Source organism: Cervus canadensis, chromosome 8 (assembly GCF_019320065.1).
Source record: "Cervus canadensis isolate Bull #8, Minnesota chromosome 8, ASM1932006v1, whole genome shotgun sequence".
NCBI classification, from domain to species: domain Eukaryota; kingdom Metazoa; phylum Chordata; class Mammalia; order Artiodactyla; family Cervidae; genus Cervus; species Cervus canadensis.
This window is the reverse complement of record NC_057393.1, coordinates 84413900-84435451: the sequence shown is the minus strand read 5'-3', so window position 1 is coordinate 84435451 and position 21552 is coordinate 84413900. Positions and strand designations below refer to the sequence as shown.

Sequence of the window (21552 nt, the reverse complement as noted above, 5' to 3'; positions counted from 1 at the left end):
ACTCAGGACTGAGCCCACAATCTTCTATCTCTAAAGCTACCCCAAACTGCGATTTACTATTAAAACATAATTTCCTCAGTCAAGGAGAAACTATAGTTTATAAAGCACCCAAGTAATTTTGATATACAGCCAGATTTAGAAACTCCTGTTTCAAGCGGTATTTTTAACATATCAATGAATCTGTTGAAAGGGGAAAATTAAAAAAGTAAAAATCTATCACATTATTTTGGCTATTTATGAACCAACTAGGACTCCCCTGTGGTTCAAAAGGTAAAGAATCTGCCTGCAATGCAGGAGATCTGGGTTTGATCCCTGGGTTGGGAACATCCTCTAGAAAAGGGAATGGCAATTCACTCCAGTATGCTTGCCTGGAGAATCCCATGGACAGAGGAGCCTGGTGAGCTACAGTGTGTGGGTTCACAAAGAGTCGGACATGATTGAGTAACTACTACTACCATATGAACCAACTACTCCAATCAACAGATATTTATTGGAAATGAACCATAGCCAGGCAGTGTTCTAGACACTAGGGACACAGTTATGAACAAAAAGACAAAGTCCTTGCCCTCAAGTGGCTCACAGTCTAGCTGAAGACAGACAATAAACAGTTAACTAACGTCTCACACATAGTTCTTAGTGCTCTGAGAGCAGGCAGCAATGCAGAGACAGAGGGAAAGTGGTTGCTCTTTTATGACAGCAGCTTCTCTAAAGAAGTGACATCTGAGCAGAGACTGAGGCAAAGGAAGCAGCAACTCACGCATAAAAACAATAACAAAAAAATAAAAAAATAGAGAGGGGTAGGGAGAGCAGCCTACCTTAAACCACTTAATTATTTAAAAACCTACTATTTGATCTATACGGATCGTCTTCCTTTCAAATAAGAACAAAGCCAGAAACAAATCAGCAGATAACAGGGGTGTTTGGCTATATTCCAATACACTGGGGTGAACATTCTTTAGATTTTTTGCTTTAATCTAATGATTTAGATTATTGAAATAACAATGACACCAAAGCTACTCTGATGGTATTTTTTTTTAATTGTAGGTGAAAAAATCTTTGGGACACACATGAATATTACTACCCAGAAGAAGTGGTAATCCAACTAGTAGCATGGTTTCACATGTTTAAGACCTACACAAACTATAAAAACTACCAGTTATTTTAATTATGTAATCCTAAAATTTTTTAAAGATGATTTTATGTAGGTAGCCATGTGAGTGCTTACCCAGGTATAGTGACTTGCTTTGATGAAACCTTTGCCAATTCTAAATATCACAACAGGGATATTTTATGAATTTAACTATCACTATATCCAAAAAACTGTTCAGATTTCTTAACAATTTCCTTGCTGAAACCATATAAACTGTGGTAATAACACTTCCTCTCCCAGTGTCTCCTCAATTTACTATAATACTGGAGAAGTGCCCTGTAAGTATCCCATTACAGACTGTATTAACAGCACAATTCTACATATGAATCTTTTAAAAATGTTTAGAAAGTGGACCACTTTAGATGCTTTAAAAATTCAGAAGAACTTCTGCTGCCTGTTAATTATGCATGCTTGAACCTCAAATCCTTTTCCACTGAAAAAAATATAACAATACCAAGGTAAAAGGTAAAGAGAAGCCGAATGAATTGTGCTAAGCCTACGCAACACAATTATTGGGAGTATTCTCCTGTAGACAAAAGATCTGGAGACACATCAATTATCTTCTGCTGAAAGAAATGGTAGTTACTATTGAACCGTGACGGCCTGGCTTTATTCCATTCCAAACAGGGCTGTGGGGATCAAGTTAGAGTCCTCTCCAATATTGGAAGGTGTCTTTATGTTAGTTTGTTGAGACTTCCAACTAATTTCATTGTGAACATTTCTATAATATGGTTGCAGACCTACAACTAAGTGGCTTGAATTAAAGGTCCATAGGAGATGGGGGTGTCATAATGGAAAGAAGACATGTGTAGGAATGAGATCTAGGATTGAATCCTGACTCAGCTCTTGCTACTGTGTGATCTTGGGCAAGTTTTAGTCTTTTTGAGACTCAGTTTCCTCAGATATAAAATAATACACACCTATCAGTGTAGTCGTAAAGCTAAGAAATGATGAATTTAAGGCACTTAGTACAAGGCCTGGAATACCAGTTCTTAATAAATACTATAGTAAGATCCACATACAACATCCTGTGTATTAAAGCTATAACTTTGACTGTATTTTCACTGATTTGAGTATCTTAAAAGGGATAAAGTTAAAATAATGTAATTACAATAGTTTATTTTATTACCATCAAGTTCACAAAAGTGATCCTGTGAATCATCATATCTTGCCCAGTCAATGAAAGCTTCTTTGCTTTGATTACTAGGGGAAGGAGGAATAAAAGAGAAAAAGGATTAAATTTGGAGTTGAGAAGTTTGACACTGTATTCTAGTGTATTAAAAATAGATAATCTGAGATCACTTCTTCATTAATTAGATGGCATTACAAATTCAGTTAGTGGTCACATGAAGCAATGATTAAAACAAGTGATATAAAAGACAGAGATATTAATTTCCATGAGTGATTTTTACTTTTTAACTATATTAAAACTATTTTAGGCCTAGTTCAATGATGATTACTTAGACCAGAAAACTAATTTACAAATACATACAAGATTCAATTAAATACAAAACTCAAGCTGGTCTTTTCAGTTGACTTAGAAATGAGGTAAACATGTATTATTTTTTCCTAAGTAGGAATTAAATTAACTTTCAAGATTCTTTTAATTTAAATTGCTTCTGTACTTATATTATATTCAAAAATACTGAAAAAAAAATGCATTTCTAGGATCTTCCATCCAACACCCCTTAGTAACATCAATGTCACTTTTATCACACTGTATTATTCATTTTACACATTACCTCACATTTAACAAAATCTATGACAAGATTTCTGTCCATGAGAACTGATAAAGGAACAACTACACTCAAAATAAACCCTGGCCTATATTTCCTTTAATAGATATTCAGATCTTCTCTATCTTAAATACACAGTGGCAGCATATATAAAAGAAGTATTATTACCCTTCTTTACTCACTACACAAAAAGAAAAAAAAAAGACAAAAAAATTATGTACTAAGTATAAATCAGGTATTCCTAAATGTGGTACTGTCATAGCCAATAATTTATTTTGCATTTGAGAAGCTGCTGCATAGCGTAACCAATGTATGACGTATATAAGGCTGTCTGCACTACAACCACCTTACCAATAAAAATCTCCAATTTAATTTACCATGGAATTTTCTCCTATGGGAATATATAATTAAATAAAAGTTAATAAAAAAATTTATACCATAAGTGACTCAGTTGAAATATATGATGCCATAAAACAAAAATGCCTAAGTTCCAGTTACAACTAAAATGATAACTATAGTCATGTTTAATCAGATAAGTCTTCTCCTGAAAATAGTAAGGAACAAAGCAATTTTGATATAAATGCCTATTTTCTTATTAGCAATATGACTAACTTAGAGGAACTTTTAGGACCTTTATTTGACGAGGTTTGCTAATTGTTTCATCTAACCCTTCCTTAAAGCCATGGTAGCAGAAAAGGTATGGAATGCTAATCTAATGCTAATAGAGCTGGCCCAGTTTGGTTTCAAAATGAGTTGGAAGGAAATTTAGAGACCATCTAGTCCAGCTTTTCTAAAAAGTCAGCTTGAAGATCAATGCCACAGTACTTACAGAAGAATTTCTTGGGCTTAACCTAGGGCTTCGTATCAAGATGCTGCTGTGAGTTAAAGTAGTCATCTTTAAAGTGGGAAATGGGCAGGAAGGGATGGGATGGAGGGATTACACAGGGGCATGAGAAGACTTTGGGGAGTGTAGGTATAATTATCTTGCTTGTGCTGATTTTTGTGAGTGTACACTTGTCAAAACATCACATTGTACATTTTGAATAGGTATAGTGTATTGTATGTCAATTACACTTCTATAAAGCACTACTGGTAGTCAAAGAAGTTATGGGATGAAGAATTCCTGTACAGTACTACTAGCAGCAATATATTTTGGTACAGTCATTTTGGAAAACCACCTGGCAGTTCTTAATTCCCTGGTGGCTCAGTGGTAAAAAAAAATCTGCCTGCCAATGCAGGCAATGCAGGTTCAAAGATTCCTCTGTGGAAGGAAATGGCAATCTACTCCAGTATTCTTGCCTGGGAAATGCCATGGACAGGGAAGCCTGGCAAGCTATAGTCCGTGGGGTCACAAAAGGATTGGACACGACTCAGTGACTAAACAATTTCCTGTAGGTATACTTCTCCACAGGAATGCATACAAATGTACGACCAAATAGCTACCTAAATGTTTTGTGAAATGGCCAAAACATCCAGCATATTATTCAACATAATGTTGCATAAAATAAGCCAGATACAAAAGAAGATACACTGTATTATTCTACTTATATAAGTTGGCAAAACTAATCTTTGCTAATATAACTCAAAATCATGGTTAACTCTGGAAAGTGATAATGGCTATGAAAGTACATAAGGTGATCTCCTGGGTGCAAGTATCTTGTTCTGGATGGTGGCTAATGGAGTTGGTCCACTCTGTAAAATTAAATTGACTTTTATACTTAGGCTTGTATACTTTATTATATGTGTGCTAAACTTAAAAGTTAAAAAAATTAATAACTATGGTTCAACAACAAAAATCTGTAAGTGAAATCAAAAGACAAGCCCTAACATCCCATATAACCAACAAAGAAATATTATCAGATTATATGAAGAGTGTCTACAAATTAATTTAGAAATGTACCCTTTCCCCAGAGGAGAGAAAAATAGCAAGGAATATGAACAGGTCATTTACCTCAAAAATCTTATGATTACTTAAGGCCCAGTCCCTGGATCACTTGTCTATTTATAATTTCTCCTTGGTAATCTCACTCAGGTTTATGGTTTTTAAATATCACATAGTCACTGAATCACTCCCACATTTTCTCTCCAGTCCAGACCTCTCCCCTGAAATTGAGACTTGTATATCTGCCTGCTTGACATCTCCATAGGCAGTTCAAACTTAACTAGTACAAGGTCGAACTAAAATTTCCCATCAAACTTGCTTCCTTTGTAGATGTCTGCAGTGCAGCAAATGCAGCTTCATTTTCTCAGTTCCAAATCTTGTAATTATTCACAGCTCCTATCTGTTTTCATATACTACATTCAATCCTTCAGCAAATACTATCAGCTCTACCTTCAAAATCTACTCTGAATCTGACCACCTCTCAATGTTTCCACTGCTATCAGGTCAGGTCACTTGCTCAGTCGTGTCAGACTATTTGCAACCCCATGGACTGCAGCATGCCAGGGTTCCTGTCCATCACCAACTCCCAGAGCTTACTCAAACTCATGACCACAGAGTCAGTGATGCCATCCAACCATTTCATCCTCTGTTGTCCCCTTCTCCTCCCACCTTCAATCTTTCCCAGCATCAGGGTCTTTTCCAATGAGTCAGTTCTTCACATTAGGTGGCTAGAGTATTGGAGTTTCAGCTTCAGCATCAGTCCCCCCAGTGAATATTCAGGACTGATCTCCTTTAGGATGGACTGGTTGGATCTCTTTGTAGTCCAAGGGACTCTCAAGAGTCTTCTCCAACTCCACAGTTCAAAAGCATCAATTCTTCAGTGCTCAGCTTTCTTTATAGTCCAACTCTCACATCCATACATGACTACTGGAAAAACCACAGCTTTGAGTATACAGACTTTCATCGGTGAAGTAATGCCCCTACTTTTTAATATGCTGTCTAGGTTTATCATAGCATTTCCTCCAAGGAGCAAGTGTCTTTTAATTTCATGGCTGCAGTTACCATAGTCCAACTCTCACATCTATACATACTACTGGAAAAACCATAGCTTTCACTAGAAGGACCTTTGTTGGCAAAGTAATGTCTCTGCTTTTTAATATGCTGCCTAGGTTGGTCATATCTTTTTTCCCAAGGAGCAAGCATCTTTTATTTTCATGGCTGCAGTCACCATCTGCAGTGATTTTGGAGTCCCCAAAAATAAAGTCTGTCACTGTTTCCATTATTTCCCCACCTATCTGCCATGAAGTGATGGGACCAGATGCCATGATCTTTTCTGAATGTTGAGCTTTAAGCCAACTTTTCACTCTCCTCTTTCACTTTCATCGGGAGGCTCTTCTTCTTCGCTTTCTGCCGTAAGGGTGCTATCATCTGCATATCTGAGGTTATTGATATTTCTCATGGCAATCAGATTCCAGCTTGGGCTTCATCCAGCCTGGCATTTTGCATGATATACTCTGCATATAAGTTAAATAAGCAGGGTGACAATGTACAACCTTGACGTACTCCTTTTCCTATTTGGAACCAGTCTGTTGTTCCATGTCCAGTTCTAACTGTTGCTTCCTGACCTGCAAACAGATTTCTCAGGAGGCAGGTCAAGTGGTCTGGTAGTCCCATCTCTTGAAGAATTCTCCAGAGTTTGTTGTGATCCACACAGTCAAAGGCTTTGGTGTAGTCTATAAAGCTGAAATATGTTTTCCTGGAACTCTTTTGTTTTTTTGATGATGCAACGGATGTTGGCAAGTTGATCCCTGGTTCCTCTGCCTTTTCTAAACCCAGCTTGAACATCTGGAAGTTCTCAGTGCATGTATTGTTGAAGCTTCGCTTGTAGAATTTTGAGCATTACTTTGCTAGCGTGTGAGATGAGTGCAATTGTGCGGTAGTTTGAACGTTCTTTGGCACTGCCGCCTTTCCTTTGGGATTGGAATGAAAACTGACCTTTTCCAGTCCTGCGGCCACTGCTGAGTTTTCCAAACTTGCTGGCATACTGAGTGCAGCACTTTAACAGCATCATCTTTTAGGGTTTGAAATAGCTCAACTAGAATTACATCACTTCCACTAGCTTTGTTCATAGTGATGCTTCCTGAGGCCCACTTGACTTCACATTCCAGGATGTCTGGCTCTAGGTGAGTGATCACACCACTGTGCTTATCTGGGTCATTAAGATCTTTTTTGAATACTTCTTCTGTGTATTCTTGCCACCTCTTCTTAATATCTTCTGCTTCTGTTAGGTCCATACCATTTCTGTCCTTTATTGAGTCCATCTTTGCATGAAATGTTCCCTTGGTATCACAATTTTCTTGAAGAGATCTCTAGTCTTTCCCATTCTATTGCTTTCCTCTATCTCTTTGCACTGATCATTGAGGAAGGCTTTCTTATCTCTTCACGCTATTCTTTGGAACTCTGCTTTCACATGGGTATACCTTTTCTTTCCTCCTTTGCCTTTTGCTTCTCTTCTTTTCTCAGCTATTTGTAAGGCCTCCTCAGACAACCATTTTGCCTTTTTGCATTTCTTTTTCTTGGGGATGGTCTTGACCCCTGCTTCCGATACAGTGTCATGAACCTCTGTCCATAGTTCTTCAGGCACTCTGTCTATCAGATCTAATCCCTTGAATCTATTTGTCTCTTCCACTGTATAATCGGAAGGGATCTGATTTAAGTCATACCTGAATGGTCTAGTGGTTTTCCCTACTTTCTTCAATTTCAGTCTGAATTTGGCAATAAGAAGTTCATGATCTGAGCCACAGTCAATGCCTGGTCTCATTTTTGCTGACTATATAGAGCTTCTCCATCTTTGGCTGTGAAGAATATAATCAATCTGATTTCGGTATTGACCCTCTGGTGATGTCCATGTGTACTCTTCTCTTGTGTTGTTGGAAGAGGGTGTTTGCTATGACCAGTGCGTTCTCTTGGCAAAATTCTGTTAGCATTTGCCCTGCTTCATTTTGTACTTAAAGGTCAAACTTGCCTGTTACTCCAGGTATTTCTTGATTTCCTACTTTTGCACTCCAGTCCCCTATAATGAAAAGGACATCTTTTTTGGGTGTTAGTTCTAGAAGGTCTTGTAAGTCTTTATAGAACTGTTCAACTTCAGCTTCTTCAGCATTAGTGGTTGAGGCAGAGACTTGGATTACTATGATATTGAATGGCTTGCCTTGGAAACAAACAGAGATCATTCTGTCATTTTTGAGATTGCACCCAAGTACTGCACTTTGGACTCTCTTGTTGACTATGATGGCTACTCCATTTCTTCTAAGGGATTGTTGCCCACAGAAGTAGGTATAATGATCATCTGAGTTAAATTCACCCATTCCAGTCCATTTTAGTTCACTAATTCCTAAAATGTCAATGTTCACTCTTGCCATCTCCTGTTTGACCACTTTCAATTTACCTTGATTCATGGACCTAACATTCCAGGTTCCTACGCAGTATTGTTCCTTACAGCATCGGACTTGACTTCCATCACCTGTGACATCCACAACTGGGCATTGTTTTCGCTTTGGCTCCATCCCTTCATTCTTCCTGGTGTTATTTCTCCACTCTTCTCCAGTAGTATACTGGGCACCTACCGACCTGGGGAGTTCATCTTTCAGTGTCATATCTTTTTGCCTTTTCATACTGTTCATGGGGTTCTCAAGGCAAGAATACTGAAGTGGTTTGCCACTGCCTTCTCCAGTGGACCACGTTTTGTGAGACCTCTCCATGATGACCCATCTCTCTTGGGTAGTCCTACACATCATGGCTCATAGTTTCACTGAGTTAGACAGATTATGGTCTATGTGATCAGTTTGATTAGTTTTCTGTGATTTGTGGTTTTTATTCTGTCTGCCCTCTGATGGATAAGGATAAGAGGCTTATGGAAGCTTCCTGATGGGAGAGACTGACTATGGGGTAAACTGGGTCTTTTTCTGCTGATGGGTCATGCTCAGTAAATCTTTAATCCAATTATCTGTTGATGGGCGGGGCTGTGTTCCCTCCCTCTTGTTTGACCTGGGACCAAACTATGGTGGAGGTAATGAGGATAATGGTGACCTCCTTCAAAAGGTCCCATGCGTGCGGTCCCAGGAATGCAGTGCCACACTCAGTGCCCCTGACCCTGTAGCAGGCTCCCACCAACCCACACCTCCACCAGAGACTCCTGGACACTCATAGGCAAGTCTGGGTCAGTCTCTGGTGGAGCCACTGCTTTCTCCTGGGTTCAGGTGCACACAAGGTTTTGTTTGTGCCCTCCAAGAGTCTGTTCCCCCAGTCCTGTATTAAGTTCTGTAATCAAATCCCTTTGCTACACTCAATATGCCAGCAAATTTGGAAAACTCAGCAGGAGTCACAGGACTGGAAAACATCAGTTTTCATTCCAATCCCAAAGAAAGGCAATGCCAAAGAATGCTCAAACTACCGCACAATTGCACTCATGTCACAACCTAGTAAAGGAATACTCAAAATTCTCCAAGCCAGGCTTCAACAGTTCGTGAACCGTGAACTTCCAGATGTTCAAGCTGGTTTTAGGAAAGGCAGAGGAACCAGAGATCAAATTGCCAACATCCGCTGGATCATCGAAAAAGCAAGAGAGTTCCAGAAAAATATCTACTTCTGCTTTATTGACTATGCCAAAGCCTTTGACTGTGTGGATCACAACAAACTGTGGACAATTCTGAAAGAGACAGGAATACCAGACCACCTGACCTGCCTCCTGAGAAATCAGTATGCAGGTCAGGAAGCAACAGTTAGAATTGGACATAGAACAATAGACTGGTTTCAAATAGGAAAAGGAGTAGGTCAAGGCTGTATATTGTCACCCTGCTTATTTAACTTATATGCAGAGTACATGATGAGAAACGCTGGGCTGGATGAAGCACAAGCTGTAATCAAGAATCCTGGGAGAAATATCAATAACCTCAAATACGCAGATGACACCACCCTTATGGTAGAAAGCAAAGAACTAAAGAGCCTTTTGAGGAAAGTGAAAGAGGAAAGTGAAAAAGTTGACTTAAAGCTCAACATTCAGAAAAGATCATGGCATCTGGTCCCATCACTTCATGGCAAATAGATGGGGAAACAATAGAAAAAGTGGCAGACTTTATTTTTGGGGACTCCAAAATCACTGCAGATGGTGACTGCAGCCATGAAATTAAACGACTCTTGCTCCTTGGAAGGAAAGTTATGACCAACATAGACAGCATATTAAAAAGCAGAGATACTACTTTGCCAACAAAGGTCCATCTAGTCAAGGCTATGGTTTTTCCAGTAGTCATATATGGACGTGAGAGTTGGACTATAAAGAAAGCTGAGAGCTGAAGAATTAATGTTTTTGAACTGTGGTGTTGGAGAAGACTCTTGGAGAGTCCCTTGGACTGCAAGGAGATTCAACCAGTCCATCGTAAAGGAAATCAGTCCTGGATATTCATTGAAGGACTGATATTGAAGCTGAAACTCCAATACTTTGGCCACCTGATGCGAAGAACTGATTCATTTGAAGAGACCCTGATGCTGGGAAAGATTAAAGGCGGGAGGAGAAGGGGATGACAGAAGATGAGATGGTTGGATGGCATGACCGGCTCAATGGACATGAGGTTGAGTAAACTCCGGGAGTTGGTGATGGACAAGGAGTCTTGTGCTGCAGTCTGTGGGGTGGCAAAGAGTCAGACATGGACTGAGCGCCTGAACTGACTGAACTGAATCAAATCCCACTACTCTCCAAATTCCCTGGGGATTCTACTGCTATCACTCCAGTCTAAACTAAACCACCATCATGTCTTAGCAGGATACTACTATAACTATACAACCAGGCCTCCAAAAACCTGGCTCCGCCAAACCCACTCTCTCAAAATCCTCCAGTAATTTTTCATTCCACTCAGTTTGAAATCAATATTCATAGTTAAGTGTCTTCAAGACTCTATGAGATCTCCACCCTACCCTGCCCTTGGCCACTCCTCCCCCAGCCCCTTTTGATCTTATCTTCTTCTATTTTGTTCTTGTTCACTGTACTCTAGCCACACTGGCCATGTGATTCCTCAAGAAGTCAAGGAACACTCCAACCTCAGGGCCTTTTACTAACCATTATGCATGCCTGGAGTACTCATCTCCCCCACCCACCAACCCCAACACCACCACCCCCTCCCCTGCAGCCATATTATCATGACTCATGCCTTCAAGAGCACTTTGTCTGCTATCACTCTGGTCTTCTTGGACTATTTATTTATCTACTGCTGCACCTCGAGGCATGTGGGATCTTAGTTTCCTGACCAGGGATCAAAAGTGGGCTCCCTGTATTGGAAGGCAGACTCTTAACCACTGGACCACCAATTTAAAACAGTGCAAGCACCTTCACTCCAAGCACCTTCACTCCAAGCCCTCTCTCAGTCTTCCCTGCATTATTTTCTCCCTGGCACTCATCATCATTTGACTTACTTCTCATTGACTTTACTTGTTATAAGCTGTACATGGGCAGGAATCTGTTTCTCATGTACACTGCTATATCCCTAGGATAGTGCCTGGCATTCATTTGTTGAATGAATAAGAAACTCAAATGCCCAATAAACAGAGGGAAAAAATGCCCAAACTCACTGGTAATCAAAAAAATATAAATTAAACAAAAATGAGAAATGAGATACTATTTCACAGTTAAACATTATCAATTTTTGTCAAAGATGTGGACAACAAAACAAGTTCTTGGTGTTGGAGGCAACACACAGCCACATAAGTATTTTAGAAAGCCATTAGGCAATATCAAGAACAGCTAAGCAACTATATGCCAAGAAACATTTAAAAAAAAAAAGAGCAGTTGTAAGAGGGCAGTCCTAAGATTCAACAATTTCACTTCTGGTGTATATTAAAAAAATTATCAAGGATGATCAAAGTGGCATAATTTGTAAAAGTAAAAAATTTGTAATAGCAACAATTTGTAAAAGTAAAAAATGTTCATCAGTAGGGGAATACCATATTTTACTTGTCTATTGCCCACTGATGAACATTGGGCTTCCCTGACAGCTTTCCCTCGGTTGGTAAAGCATCCACCTGCAATGCAGGGGACCCCAGTTTGATTCCTAGGTCAGGAAGATCCACTGGAGAAGGGATAGGCTACCCACTCCAGTATCCTGGCCTAGAGAATTCTATGGACTGTAGATAGTCCCGGGGGTCCCAAAGAGTTAGACATGACTGAGTGACTTTCACTTTCACTTTATATGATGAAAACCATTCATGAGCTAAGAGAAAGAGGCAAATCTCTGAGTTTTAACATGGATATATCTAGAAAGCAAAATGTGCAGTGTAAAAAGAAAGTTTCAGAATGTTATTTAACACATAATTTACATAAAGGAAAAATAAAATCTTCTACACAAACTACATCTATGTATCTACATATAGTTTATATTAAAAACTAAAAACAAAAATATGGACTACATATACACCAAATTCATTTACTTCTGAGAAAAAAGGGAAGAAAACAGGTACTGAGAAAGAAACATGTGGAATTTCAAATTTGTCTTTGACATTCTTCTCAAAAACATAGTAGACAACATTAACACTTAATTCATTTGGAGTAGTGGATATATGGGTGTTTATTATACCATCATTTCTACTTTTCTACATTAGAATTTTCATCAGTAAATCAGATACATAAAACTGCTAACTTTATTAAGTCTTTAACATTTATAGTACACAACTACATATCTAAACAAGAAAAATAATTTCTATAATACTGCTCAGTCATTTTATACTGCATTATCTGAGACCACTTGCAAATTATTTATGTTGGCCTTCAAAAGCAGGTTTGTACTTAGAGCAAATAAAGAAAAGTCAACAGAAAAAAAAATTATGAATTGTAACAGTTATGTTAATAGAAACCTTTAATAGTCAAAATGCAACATATAGATTGAATTACCATTTTTACTTTTAATTGAAGGATAATTATAATATTGTGATGATTTCTGCCACACATCAACATGAATCAGTCACAGGTATACGTATGTCCCTCCCTCCTAGACCTCCCTCCCCATCCCAACCCTCCAGGTTGTCAGAGAGCACTGGCTTTAGGAATATAGCAAATCCCCACTGTCTATCTATTTTATATATGGTAATACATATGTTTCAGTGCTACTCTCTTAAATCATCTCACCCTCCCCTTCCTGCAATGAATTGCTATTTTAAAAAAACTTAGATATTCAAGTTTCTTTTCCTATAATAATCATAAAGAATGACCCATAAACCCTGTTAGCTGATAAACTGCCTTTTTTAATAGTCTTTTTTAATAGTCATTATTGTCATTATTGATGACAATATAGTCATTATTGATGACAGAAATTTAAGAACAAATTAAACAAGAAGAAGGAAAGCTATCATGGAATGTAGGATAAAGAGTAACTTCTTCCTTTTAAAAATTAGTTGAAACTAGTATTTAATCAAAATCACAAGAAAAATAAAAGATTTCTAATGCAAATAAATTAAACAAGAGAATATTTTCTTAACACTACTAAAATAAATTTACCTTAATGTGCTGTTAATTGCTCCCAGTTTACTAGCTTGCTCACAGTCTTCTAATTCTTTGGTATTATTTGCCACTTTTGAATACTGAAAGGAAGTTCATAATAAGTAAGTTTAGTGATTATTATTATCTTTATTTCATTTTCCATTGGCAGAAGAGTCAATTTGTCAATGATAATATATACTAAATATAGATACATCTTATCATCAAAATCCCTAACATACAGAAGAAATACAAATGAAAATATGTCACAAATTTCCACCTAATAAGTAAGCAAAGACATTAAAAATATAGCAGTTTGCATTGGTATGTTGGTGATGATGTGAACTGAGAAGACCCTCTTGGGAAAGTAACAACATTTATGTAGAGCTGCAAATATGAATAAATCCTTGAGCCAGCAGTCCTACAGCTGCATCTACATCCAGAGCAACATTTAAAAACAAGAATCACTCTAGAAAATTATTTGGTACTCTCTCATAATGTTGAGATATGCATACCCTTTGGCCCAGCAATCTTACTTCTAAATATAGACCTAAAGAAACTCTTACATATGTGCACAATTCGACGAAAGACAAAGATGCCAGTGCGTCATTGTTTGTAATAGCAAAAACCTGAAAACAATTGAAATGTCTATCAACAGAGGAATGGCTAGTCACACAATTATACAAATATCTATACAACTGAGTATTTTACAGCTACTAAAATTAACAAAATCTACATATATCAGCAGAGACAAAATGTTAAAAGTCAATACTGAGTAAAACTATTAAGTAAAGAATGTTTTTAACTTGAAGAAACACAAAATATAAATTTATTTTAAAGTTTCAAAAATTTCAAGTAAAAGCTCTATATCTTACTTGTAGATACGTGTGTAATACATCATAAAAAGTATCACAGAAGGATACACGACAACTTCAGCAAAGTGACTAGCTCTAAGGAGGGAGGAAATATTATTATATAATGGGACTTGGGACAGAGTTCAGAAGGGATTTCAATTATCTTTATACTATTTATTTTAGATCTGAAACAAAAATACATAAAAAAGGGTGAGCACAAAAGACTGCAAATGATAGAGAGTATAAGAACAAAATGGAGAGCAAATGCATTAGGAAGCAGAGAGAGGGTATGATTATCTTGTTGAAAAAGAAGAGTAAAAACACATGCCTGATAAAACACCTGCTGATTAGGTAAACTGACACTGTAGTTATGTTTTATAGTTCTTCTAGAAGTTCTAAAAACAGAACTAAAGTATTTCAAAAGATGCTATATAATTTAATTGTAAGAATATATTACACCTCATGACTTGCTACAAAATTAGGGATTTGGGATTTTCAGGCAAAAATGTGTCTGTTCTCAGCTAACCATATCATGGTTCTCTTTTGCAACCACATCAACCAGTAGGGGGCAAGTTTCACTATGTAAAGCAGAAATATTTAATGAAGAAAAGTGACTTACCTTATTAGAATTCCCAGCTTTAATTCCAACTGGAATTTTACTCTTAAAAGAACAACAATAAAAATTTAGAAAATGATCCTTCTATTTCTTGAGATTTTTTTCACAGATTATGAATGCCATTATCCTAATTCAAAAACTGTTTTAGTCCACAAGGAGAAAATATACATTCATTCAAATTCTATTTTCATACTACCTCTTGAGATGAAAGGTAAAGAACTACCCCAATGTACAGGCTTGTAAATCATAGTACAGAAAACTGAAAGACAAAGGTTGTCATAATCAGCTCTAATAACTCTCAACGCAGTAAATAATAGTTTATATAATTTTTAGGTTCAAAAAGACCCTAGCAAAATCACTTTTTCCATAAACTTTCTTTCCACAGAAACTTCTTAAAAATTCAAAATTATTTGAAATTTATTATGTTCAATTAAAAGTTTTGCTCAAAGTTGACATTTAAAGTTTAGATAATTTTGAATTAATACTAAAAAGCAAGAGTAAGTTCTTTGACAGAACTGTGGTTGGCAAGGGGGAGGGTGTGGGGGAGGGAAGGATTGGCAGTTTGGGGTTAGGAGATAAAAACTACTGTATGTAGGATGGATAAACAACAAGGCCCTACTGTATAGCATAGGGAACTAAATTCAGCATCCTGTGAAAAAACAAAATGGGAAAAAATATAAAAAAGTATTATATGTATAACTGAGTAACTTTGCTATACAGCAGAAATTATCAACATTGTGAACATGATGTAATGTCTAAACAACAAAATCAACCACACTTCAATAATTTTTTTTTAAAGAGTAAGCTCTTTGGTTCATGATTAACCTAAAGGTTTACCAATGTAAGAACTGCATCAGTGTTAAGAACTGTATATAGGTCTATCTTTTCTGTAAAACCAATAATTCATTTCAAGCATAAATAAATCTATGAATCATTACAACTGGTTTATCAAGCACAATCTTAAACAAAAATCATATCTGAAAGCAGACAGTCTCGGGTTGATCCTCGGATCATACCAGGGGACTGATTTCCAACATCTGAATCTATGGATTAACAAATTAATAGCAAATTACCTATTAAAACTTTTTCATGTTTCATAGATAAAACTTAATCAAATTTTCAGAATAAATATTTTTCTGTCAGGCTGAAGAATGTAAGTAACAATAATGATAAAAAATTTTTCCCCAATGAACAAAGAGATCATGTAGTAAAACATTACTTGCTGCCAACATTTTTATAATTTCAGTGTCTTCTAGCACCACTAACAGAGGGCAGAAGAGAGAAAACTATAAAACTCAAGCCAAATATAACAGTTACAGTTATCAGACCCTGAATTTAAAGTATGAAATACTTATCAAAAGTGCCCTCTCACTGTTGTCTTCTACTCACATAATATGCTAAAATAAAAGTGTACTTGCAGCTTTTTAAAAGGTTTGATGCTAAATGCAGTAACTTGTGACTTAAGTGAATCTTAATACAGGCTATTGAGAAATATTGGGATAGGCACCACAGATGATAGTCATGTATAACATAAAAATCACAAAAGGGAATGCAATGACAAATGTAAAGCTAATAACTAAAATCAAACATGAAATAAACCTCGCCATTGCCACTAACAATATGAAGCAGTAGGCAAATTACAAAATTAACTGAGCCTCATGATTAAATTAGACTTCAAATTATAGAATGCAAATTGCAACTCCATATCATGACAAGTTCGGGTTCAATATGAAATGCCTACTAAATTCTCCCCCAAAGAGAGAGAAATACAAACATCCTCACATTAGTTAAAAGAACCAACATAAAGGGATAGTTTTTATCTCCAGAAAGAAATGAAAGAAGATGGCATTGGGAAGGGAAGAGACAAATTTTTAAATACTTGTGTTAGATTTCTTATGTTGGGGATTTACATGCAAATAAACACTTTCACTTATTTTTGTTAGAAATTTAAGACTACAAGACAGAGGAGGAGAAATACTGTATGACATCCTTTATATGTGGAATCTAAAGAAAGTGATACAAATGAACTTACAAAATAGATAGACTCACAGACTTAAGAGAAGGAACTTATGGGGGCAGGGCAGAGGGAAGAGACAGGGAGTTTGGGCTGGACATGTACACACTGCTGTATTTAGAACGGATAACCAAGGACCTACTGTACAGCACATGGAACTCTGTTCAGTGTTACGTGGCAGCCTGGATGGAAGGCGTGTTTGAAAGAGAATGGATACATGTATATGCATGGTGAGTCTCTTCACCGTTCACCTGCAACTATCACACCATTGTTAATTGGCTATACCCCAGTACAAAATAAAAAGTTAAAAAAAAAAGAAATCTAAGACTACAGAGGATAAGCCACTGTAGACAAAAAGAAACTGATATTTTAACATAAAAACAACTTAGAAACATGTACTGTGCAAAGTAACTCTTACAGCTCAGCAATAAAACAGCAACTCAATTTAAAAATGGGCAACATATTTGAACAGACATGCTTTTGATGAATACATACAAATGGCTAATAAGCACTGCAAAGTTGCCTGATATCAGGGAAATGCAAATCAAAAGCAAAATGAGATGCCATTTGTAAGGACGGCTAAAATAAAACATAATACAGAGAACTTCCCTGGTGGCACAGTGGATAGCAATCTGCCTGCCAATGCAGCAGACATGGGTTCAATTCCTGGTCTGGGAAGATTCCACATGCTTCCACATGCTGCAGAACAACTAAGTCCACAGGCCACAACTACTGAGCCTGTGTGCCGAAACTACTGAAGCCCACACACCTAGAGCCTGTGCTCCATAACAAGAGAAGTCATGGCTTCCAAGCCCGTGCACCACAATGAAGAATAGCCCCCACTTGCCGCAACTAGAGAAAGCCCATGCCGAAAAAAAAAAAGATAAGACAGCAATAAGTGTTGACAAGTATGCATAGAAACTGGAACCATCACACATTGCTAGAGTCCATGTAAAATGATGCAGCCATAATCGTTAACAGTTTGGCAATTCCTCAAGAGTTAAAGTTACTACATGATCTAGCACTTTCACTCCAAAGTATACTTAAGGGAACTGAAAAACATATGTACACACAAATATCTGTGCCTGGATATTTATTCATTATTCATAGTAGCCAAAAAGTGGAAACAATCCAAATGTCCATCAACTAATAAATAAACAAGATGAGGTATACCCATACAATGGAATATTACTCAGCAATGGGATGAAGTACTGATACACACTATAGCATGGATGGACCTTCAAAACATTATGCTAAGCAAAAGAAACCAGTCACAAATGATCACATACGGTATGATTTTATTTACATGAAGTGTCCATAATAAGCAAATTCATAGAGACAGAATGGATTAGTGGTTTCCAGCAGGAGAGAGTAGGAAACAGGGAATGACTGCTCATGGATAGTGGTTTCTTTCTGGGGTAGTGAAATGTATTACAACTAGACAGTGATGACTGTTGTGCAATTCTGTAATATACTAAAACTCACTGAATTGTGTACTTTAGAATGAGTGAATTCTACGGTAGGTGAATTATGTCTGAATAAAGCTGTTATTAAAAACCATAATGATAGTAATGATATTAAAATAATAATTCAAGTTCATATTGACATAAACATACAATAAATAAAGGAAAAGTTCTTTATGCAGTAGAATGTCAACTAATGTAGAAGAAATGGAATCAGAAAAATCACTATCGGACAATCATCATATAAATAATTCAGGCAAGAATCATGAGTGGATGCTAAAACCACGATGGTAAAAATACAATAAAAAAACTGGATGTTTTCATAGTTTCAAAAAATGTTTCCCAGTTTACCATGAAGAAATACAGCATACAAGCCCAATCACGTAATCATGATGATGTAATGTGCCTCCCAACAGGACACTGAGAAGGACACAACATCCCTTCTATGCTGTACTGTCCAAAGTGCATGACCTGAATGCAATCATGAGAAAAGGCCAGAAAAAACCAAAATAAGAGGTAGTCTCAAAATAACTGGTGTATTTTAAGGAAAGGAGGAAGGGAAAAAGGAAAGGAGGGAGGGAAGGGGTTTGTTAAAGAGACAACAAAAGAGAAAGGAACACTGAAGGACTATTCCAGATTAAAGAAGATTAAAGAGATATGACATCCAAATGCAAGGTATGATTCTGGGTCAGAAACTTAGCTGTTATTGTTGCTATTTCTGTAAAAGCACATGATTAAGTCAGCTGGTGATCTGTGATTAAAGTCTATAGACGTTCAGTTCAGTTCAGTTCAGTCGCTCAGTCATGTCCGACTCTTTGCGACCCCGTGAATCACAGCTATAGACATTAGTATTACATAAATATTAATTTCCTGATTTTGTTAATTACACTGTGGTTAATAATCTTGTTTTTTAAGAAATACACACTGAAGTATTTAAGGATAAAAGATCATGTTGGTAACATATCTAAATGGTTCAAAAAATAATAATATTAATATATACATATAGATAGAAGAAAGGAAACTTGGTCAACATTTAACATTTGGGGAAATATGGATAAAAAGTATATGGGAATTGTTTGTACTATTCTTGCAACTTTTCTGTAGGTCTGAAATTATTTCAAACTGAAGAGTTAAAACATTTTATTCTTAAAGGAAAACGTAAATAATTTTTAAAAGAAATTTTCCCTTTAGAAAGGACATTGGTTCAGATGTTTCTTCCTGTTTGTAAGGCAAAAACTAGACTAACTGATTTTAGGTAATAGAACAAAAAAAGTAAAATGAAAATACAGCTTATAACTAATTACTGTCAAAAGTGAGAGTGAAGTCACTCAGTCGCGTCCGACTATTTGCGACCCCTATGGACTGTAGCCCACCAGGCTCCTCTGTCCATGGGATTTTCCCAGCAAGAAACTGTCAAAGAGGAATATAATTAATAATGCTAGATGTCAAAAATTAAAGTCTGAACTGTAGCATTCCCCTACTAATAAGTACAGCCCTTTTTCCTCCCAGTGTAACAAGACCAAGTGAAGACCTAATTCCAAGCTTTCAATTTCCCAACTTTTTGCACTCTAATTCCTACTCTAAATTTGAAATTTAAGGTCCAGTAGCATTTTCTTGGAGAAGGCAATGGCACCCCACTCCAGTACTCTTGCCTGGAAAATTCCATGGACGGAGGAGCCTGGTAGGCTGCAGTCCATGGGGTCCCTAAGAGTCGGACACGACTGAGCGACTTCACTTTCACTTTTCACTTTCACACATTGGAGAAGGAAGTGGCAACCCACTCCAGCGTTCTTGCCTGGAGAATCCCAGGGAGAGGGGAGCCTGGTGCGCTGCCATCTATGGGGTCGCACAGGGTTGGACACGACTGAAGTGACTTAGCAGCAGCATTTTCTTTGCCCGTGAAACAAGATGCAGATTTAATAAAGCATGAAATAACAGTCAACTGTAGATCCTGTCCTAGAATAGGCCTCCATTTTAGAATCAGACTCTAGTTCTACATCTAGTCACCAACATCACTGGATACATGAGTGTCTTCAAACGCATTTTGGTGGCAAGTACAAACTAAATCTTCCATAACCTGGTTAAAAAGAAGAAAGCTGAGGGCATGTGAATCTGATGCCAAGTCCAAACGCTTTGACATAAGCCTGAAATGTAGAGTTCATGCTTATCTAAAAGCCCAAGACAAAGCATTTCTTTTCTTGATTTTTAAAAAATTTATTTTACCTCAGGGCAAGGCTCCACATGACAGTCTTTTATTGAACAATGGCCATCTTCTGCCCAGAAAGGACACGGTCGCTTCAGGTTAACCTTGAGAGAAAGAATGAATGAGCATCAGTCCAACATGTGTCACAGTCTTACAGTGCTAAGTGTCACTGTGCTGGGCACCAGGGACCTGGTGGTGAAGGAAAAGCATCCCACCCTGTGGCATTTGTGCAGTTCAGAAGGTAAAACCACTCAAGTTTTTCAGACATCCAAGGTCTAATATAAATTTTTATAAATAAATGCTATTAGTCCTCTGACACTTCAAAAAGGAATGAAGTCCAAGCATACTGCTCATCTGAAGAACCTGGAAAGCATTATAGGACCACTCTATAATGTCTCCCATCTCCTTACCATCACCCACTGGCCAGGTTCTCCCAGGCACCCACTCCCCTAATAGACGTGCACTGAGCACCCACTCTGCACCAGGCTTGTGTAGGCTCCAGAGGCAGAAAAAGCACACCCTCCCTGCAGCTTATAGTCTCCTGGGGGAACCAGGAATCACCTATTTGAGTGTTTACTTAATTACAAATTCTGGCAAGTACTACAAAGGAAAATCCAGAGTTCTGTGATGGAAAATATCAGGGCTGGTGGCTGGAGGCATCTGAGGAGGTGGTGTCTTAGTTAGTGGAAATGTGTGTATGGAAAGGTAACAGGACTGGGGACAGTTCTGGGAATTGAGAAGCTGACTTAGTTTCACTGACTTTTAGAGGGGAAGGCAGGGAGTGTCAGGGAATGAGGGAGAGATAGGCAAGACTATGCAGGACATGTCAGCAGGGACAAACTCTGGTTTTCATATTCTAAACTTAACGGGAAGGCACTAATTCAATAGGACCTCCATGTGGATTGCTCAAGCCAAAACTCAAAGCTTTATTCTTATTTCTGCCCTTTTCTTTATCCCCTGAAAACAATTCATTGTTCACTTTTCACCATCTCTTCTGTCACCACCTAGCCCTGTCCTGACTACTGCAAGTCTTCCTGCATCTACTGCTATCTAGTCTCTAACACAGTAGCTACAATCAGCTCTTTGAAACACAATTCAGAGCATACCAAGGCCTGC

General features: G+C 37.5%; 1 protein-coding gene across 3 annotated transcripts in view; it reads right to left on the bottom strand.

Annotated features, from left to right (window-relative positions):
- ERO1B (endoplasmic reticulum oxidoreductase 1 beta) overlaps window positions 1–21552 on the bottom strand; it is a 64801-nt gene that overhangs the window by 24211 nt on the left and 19038 nt on the right. For all 3 annotated transcript variants that reach the window (XM_043477029.1, XM_043477030.1, XM_043477031.1), the window contains exons 3-6: window positions 20457–20540; window positions 14760–14801; window positions 13308–13390; window positions 2280–2353 (exon numbers count right to left, since the gene is read on the bottom strand). In XM_043477029.1, the coding sequence (XP_043332964.1) occupies window positions 2280–2353; window positions 13308–13390; window positions 14760–14801; window positions 20457–20540 (283 nt within the window). The remainder of the gene's footprint in view (window positions 1–2279; window positions 2354–13307; window positions 13391–14759; window positions 14802–20456; window positions 20541–21552) is intronic.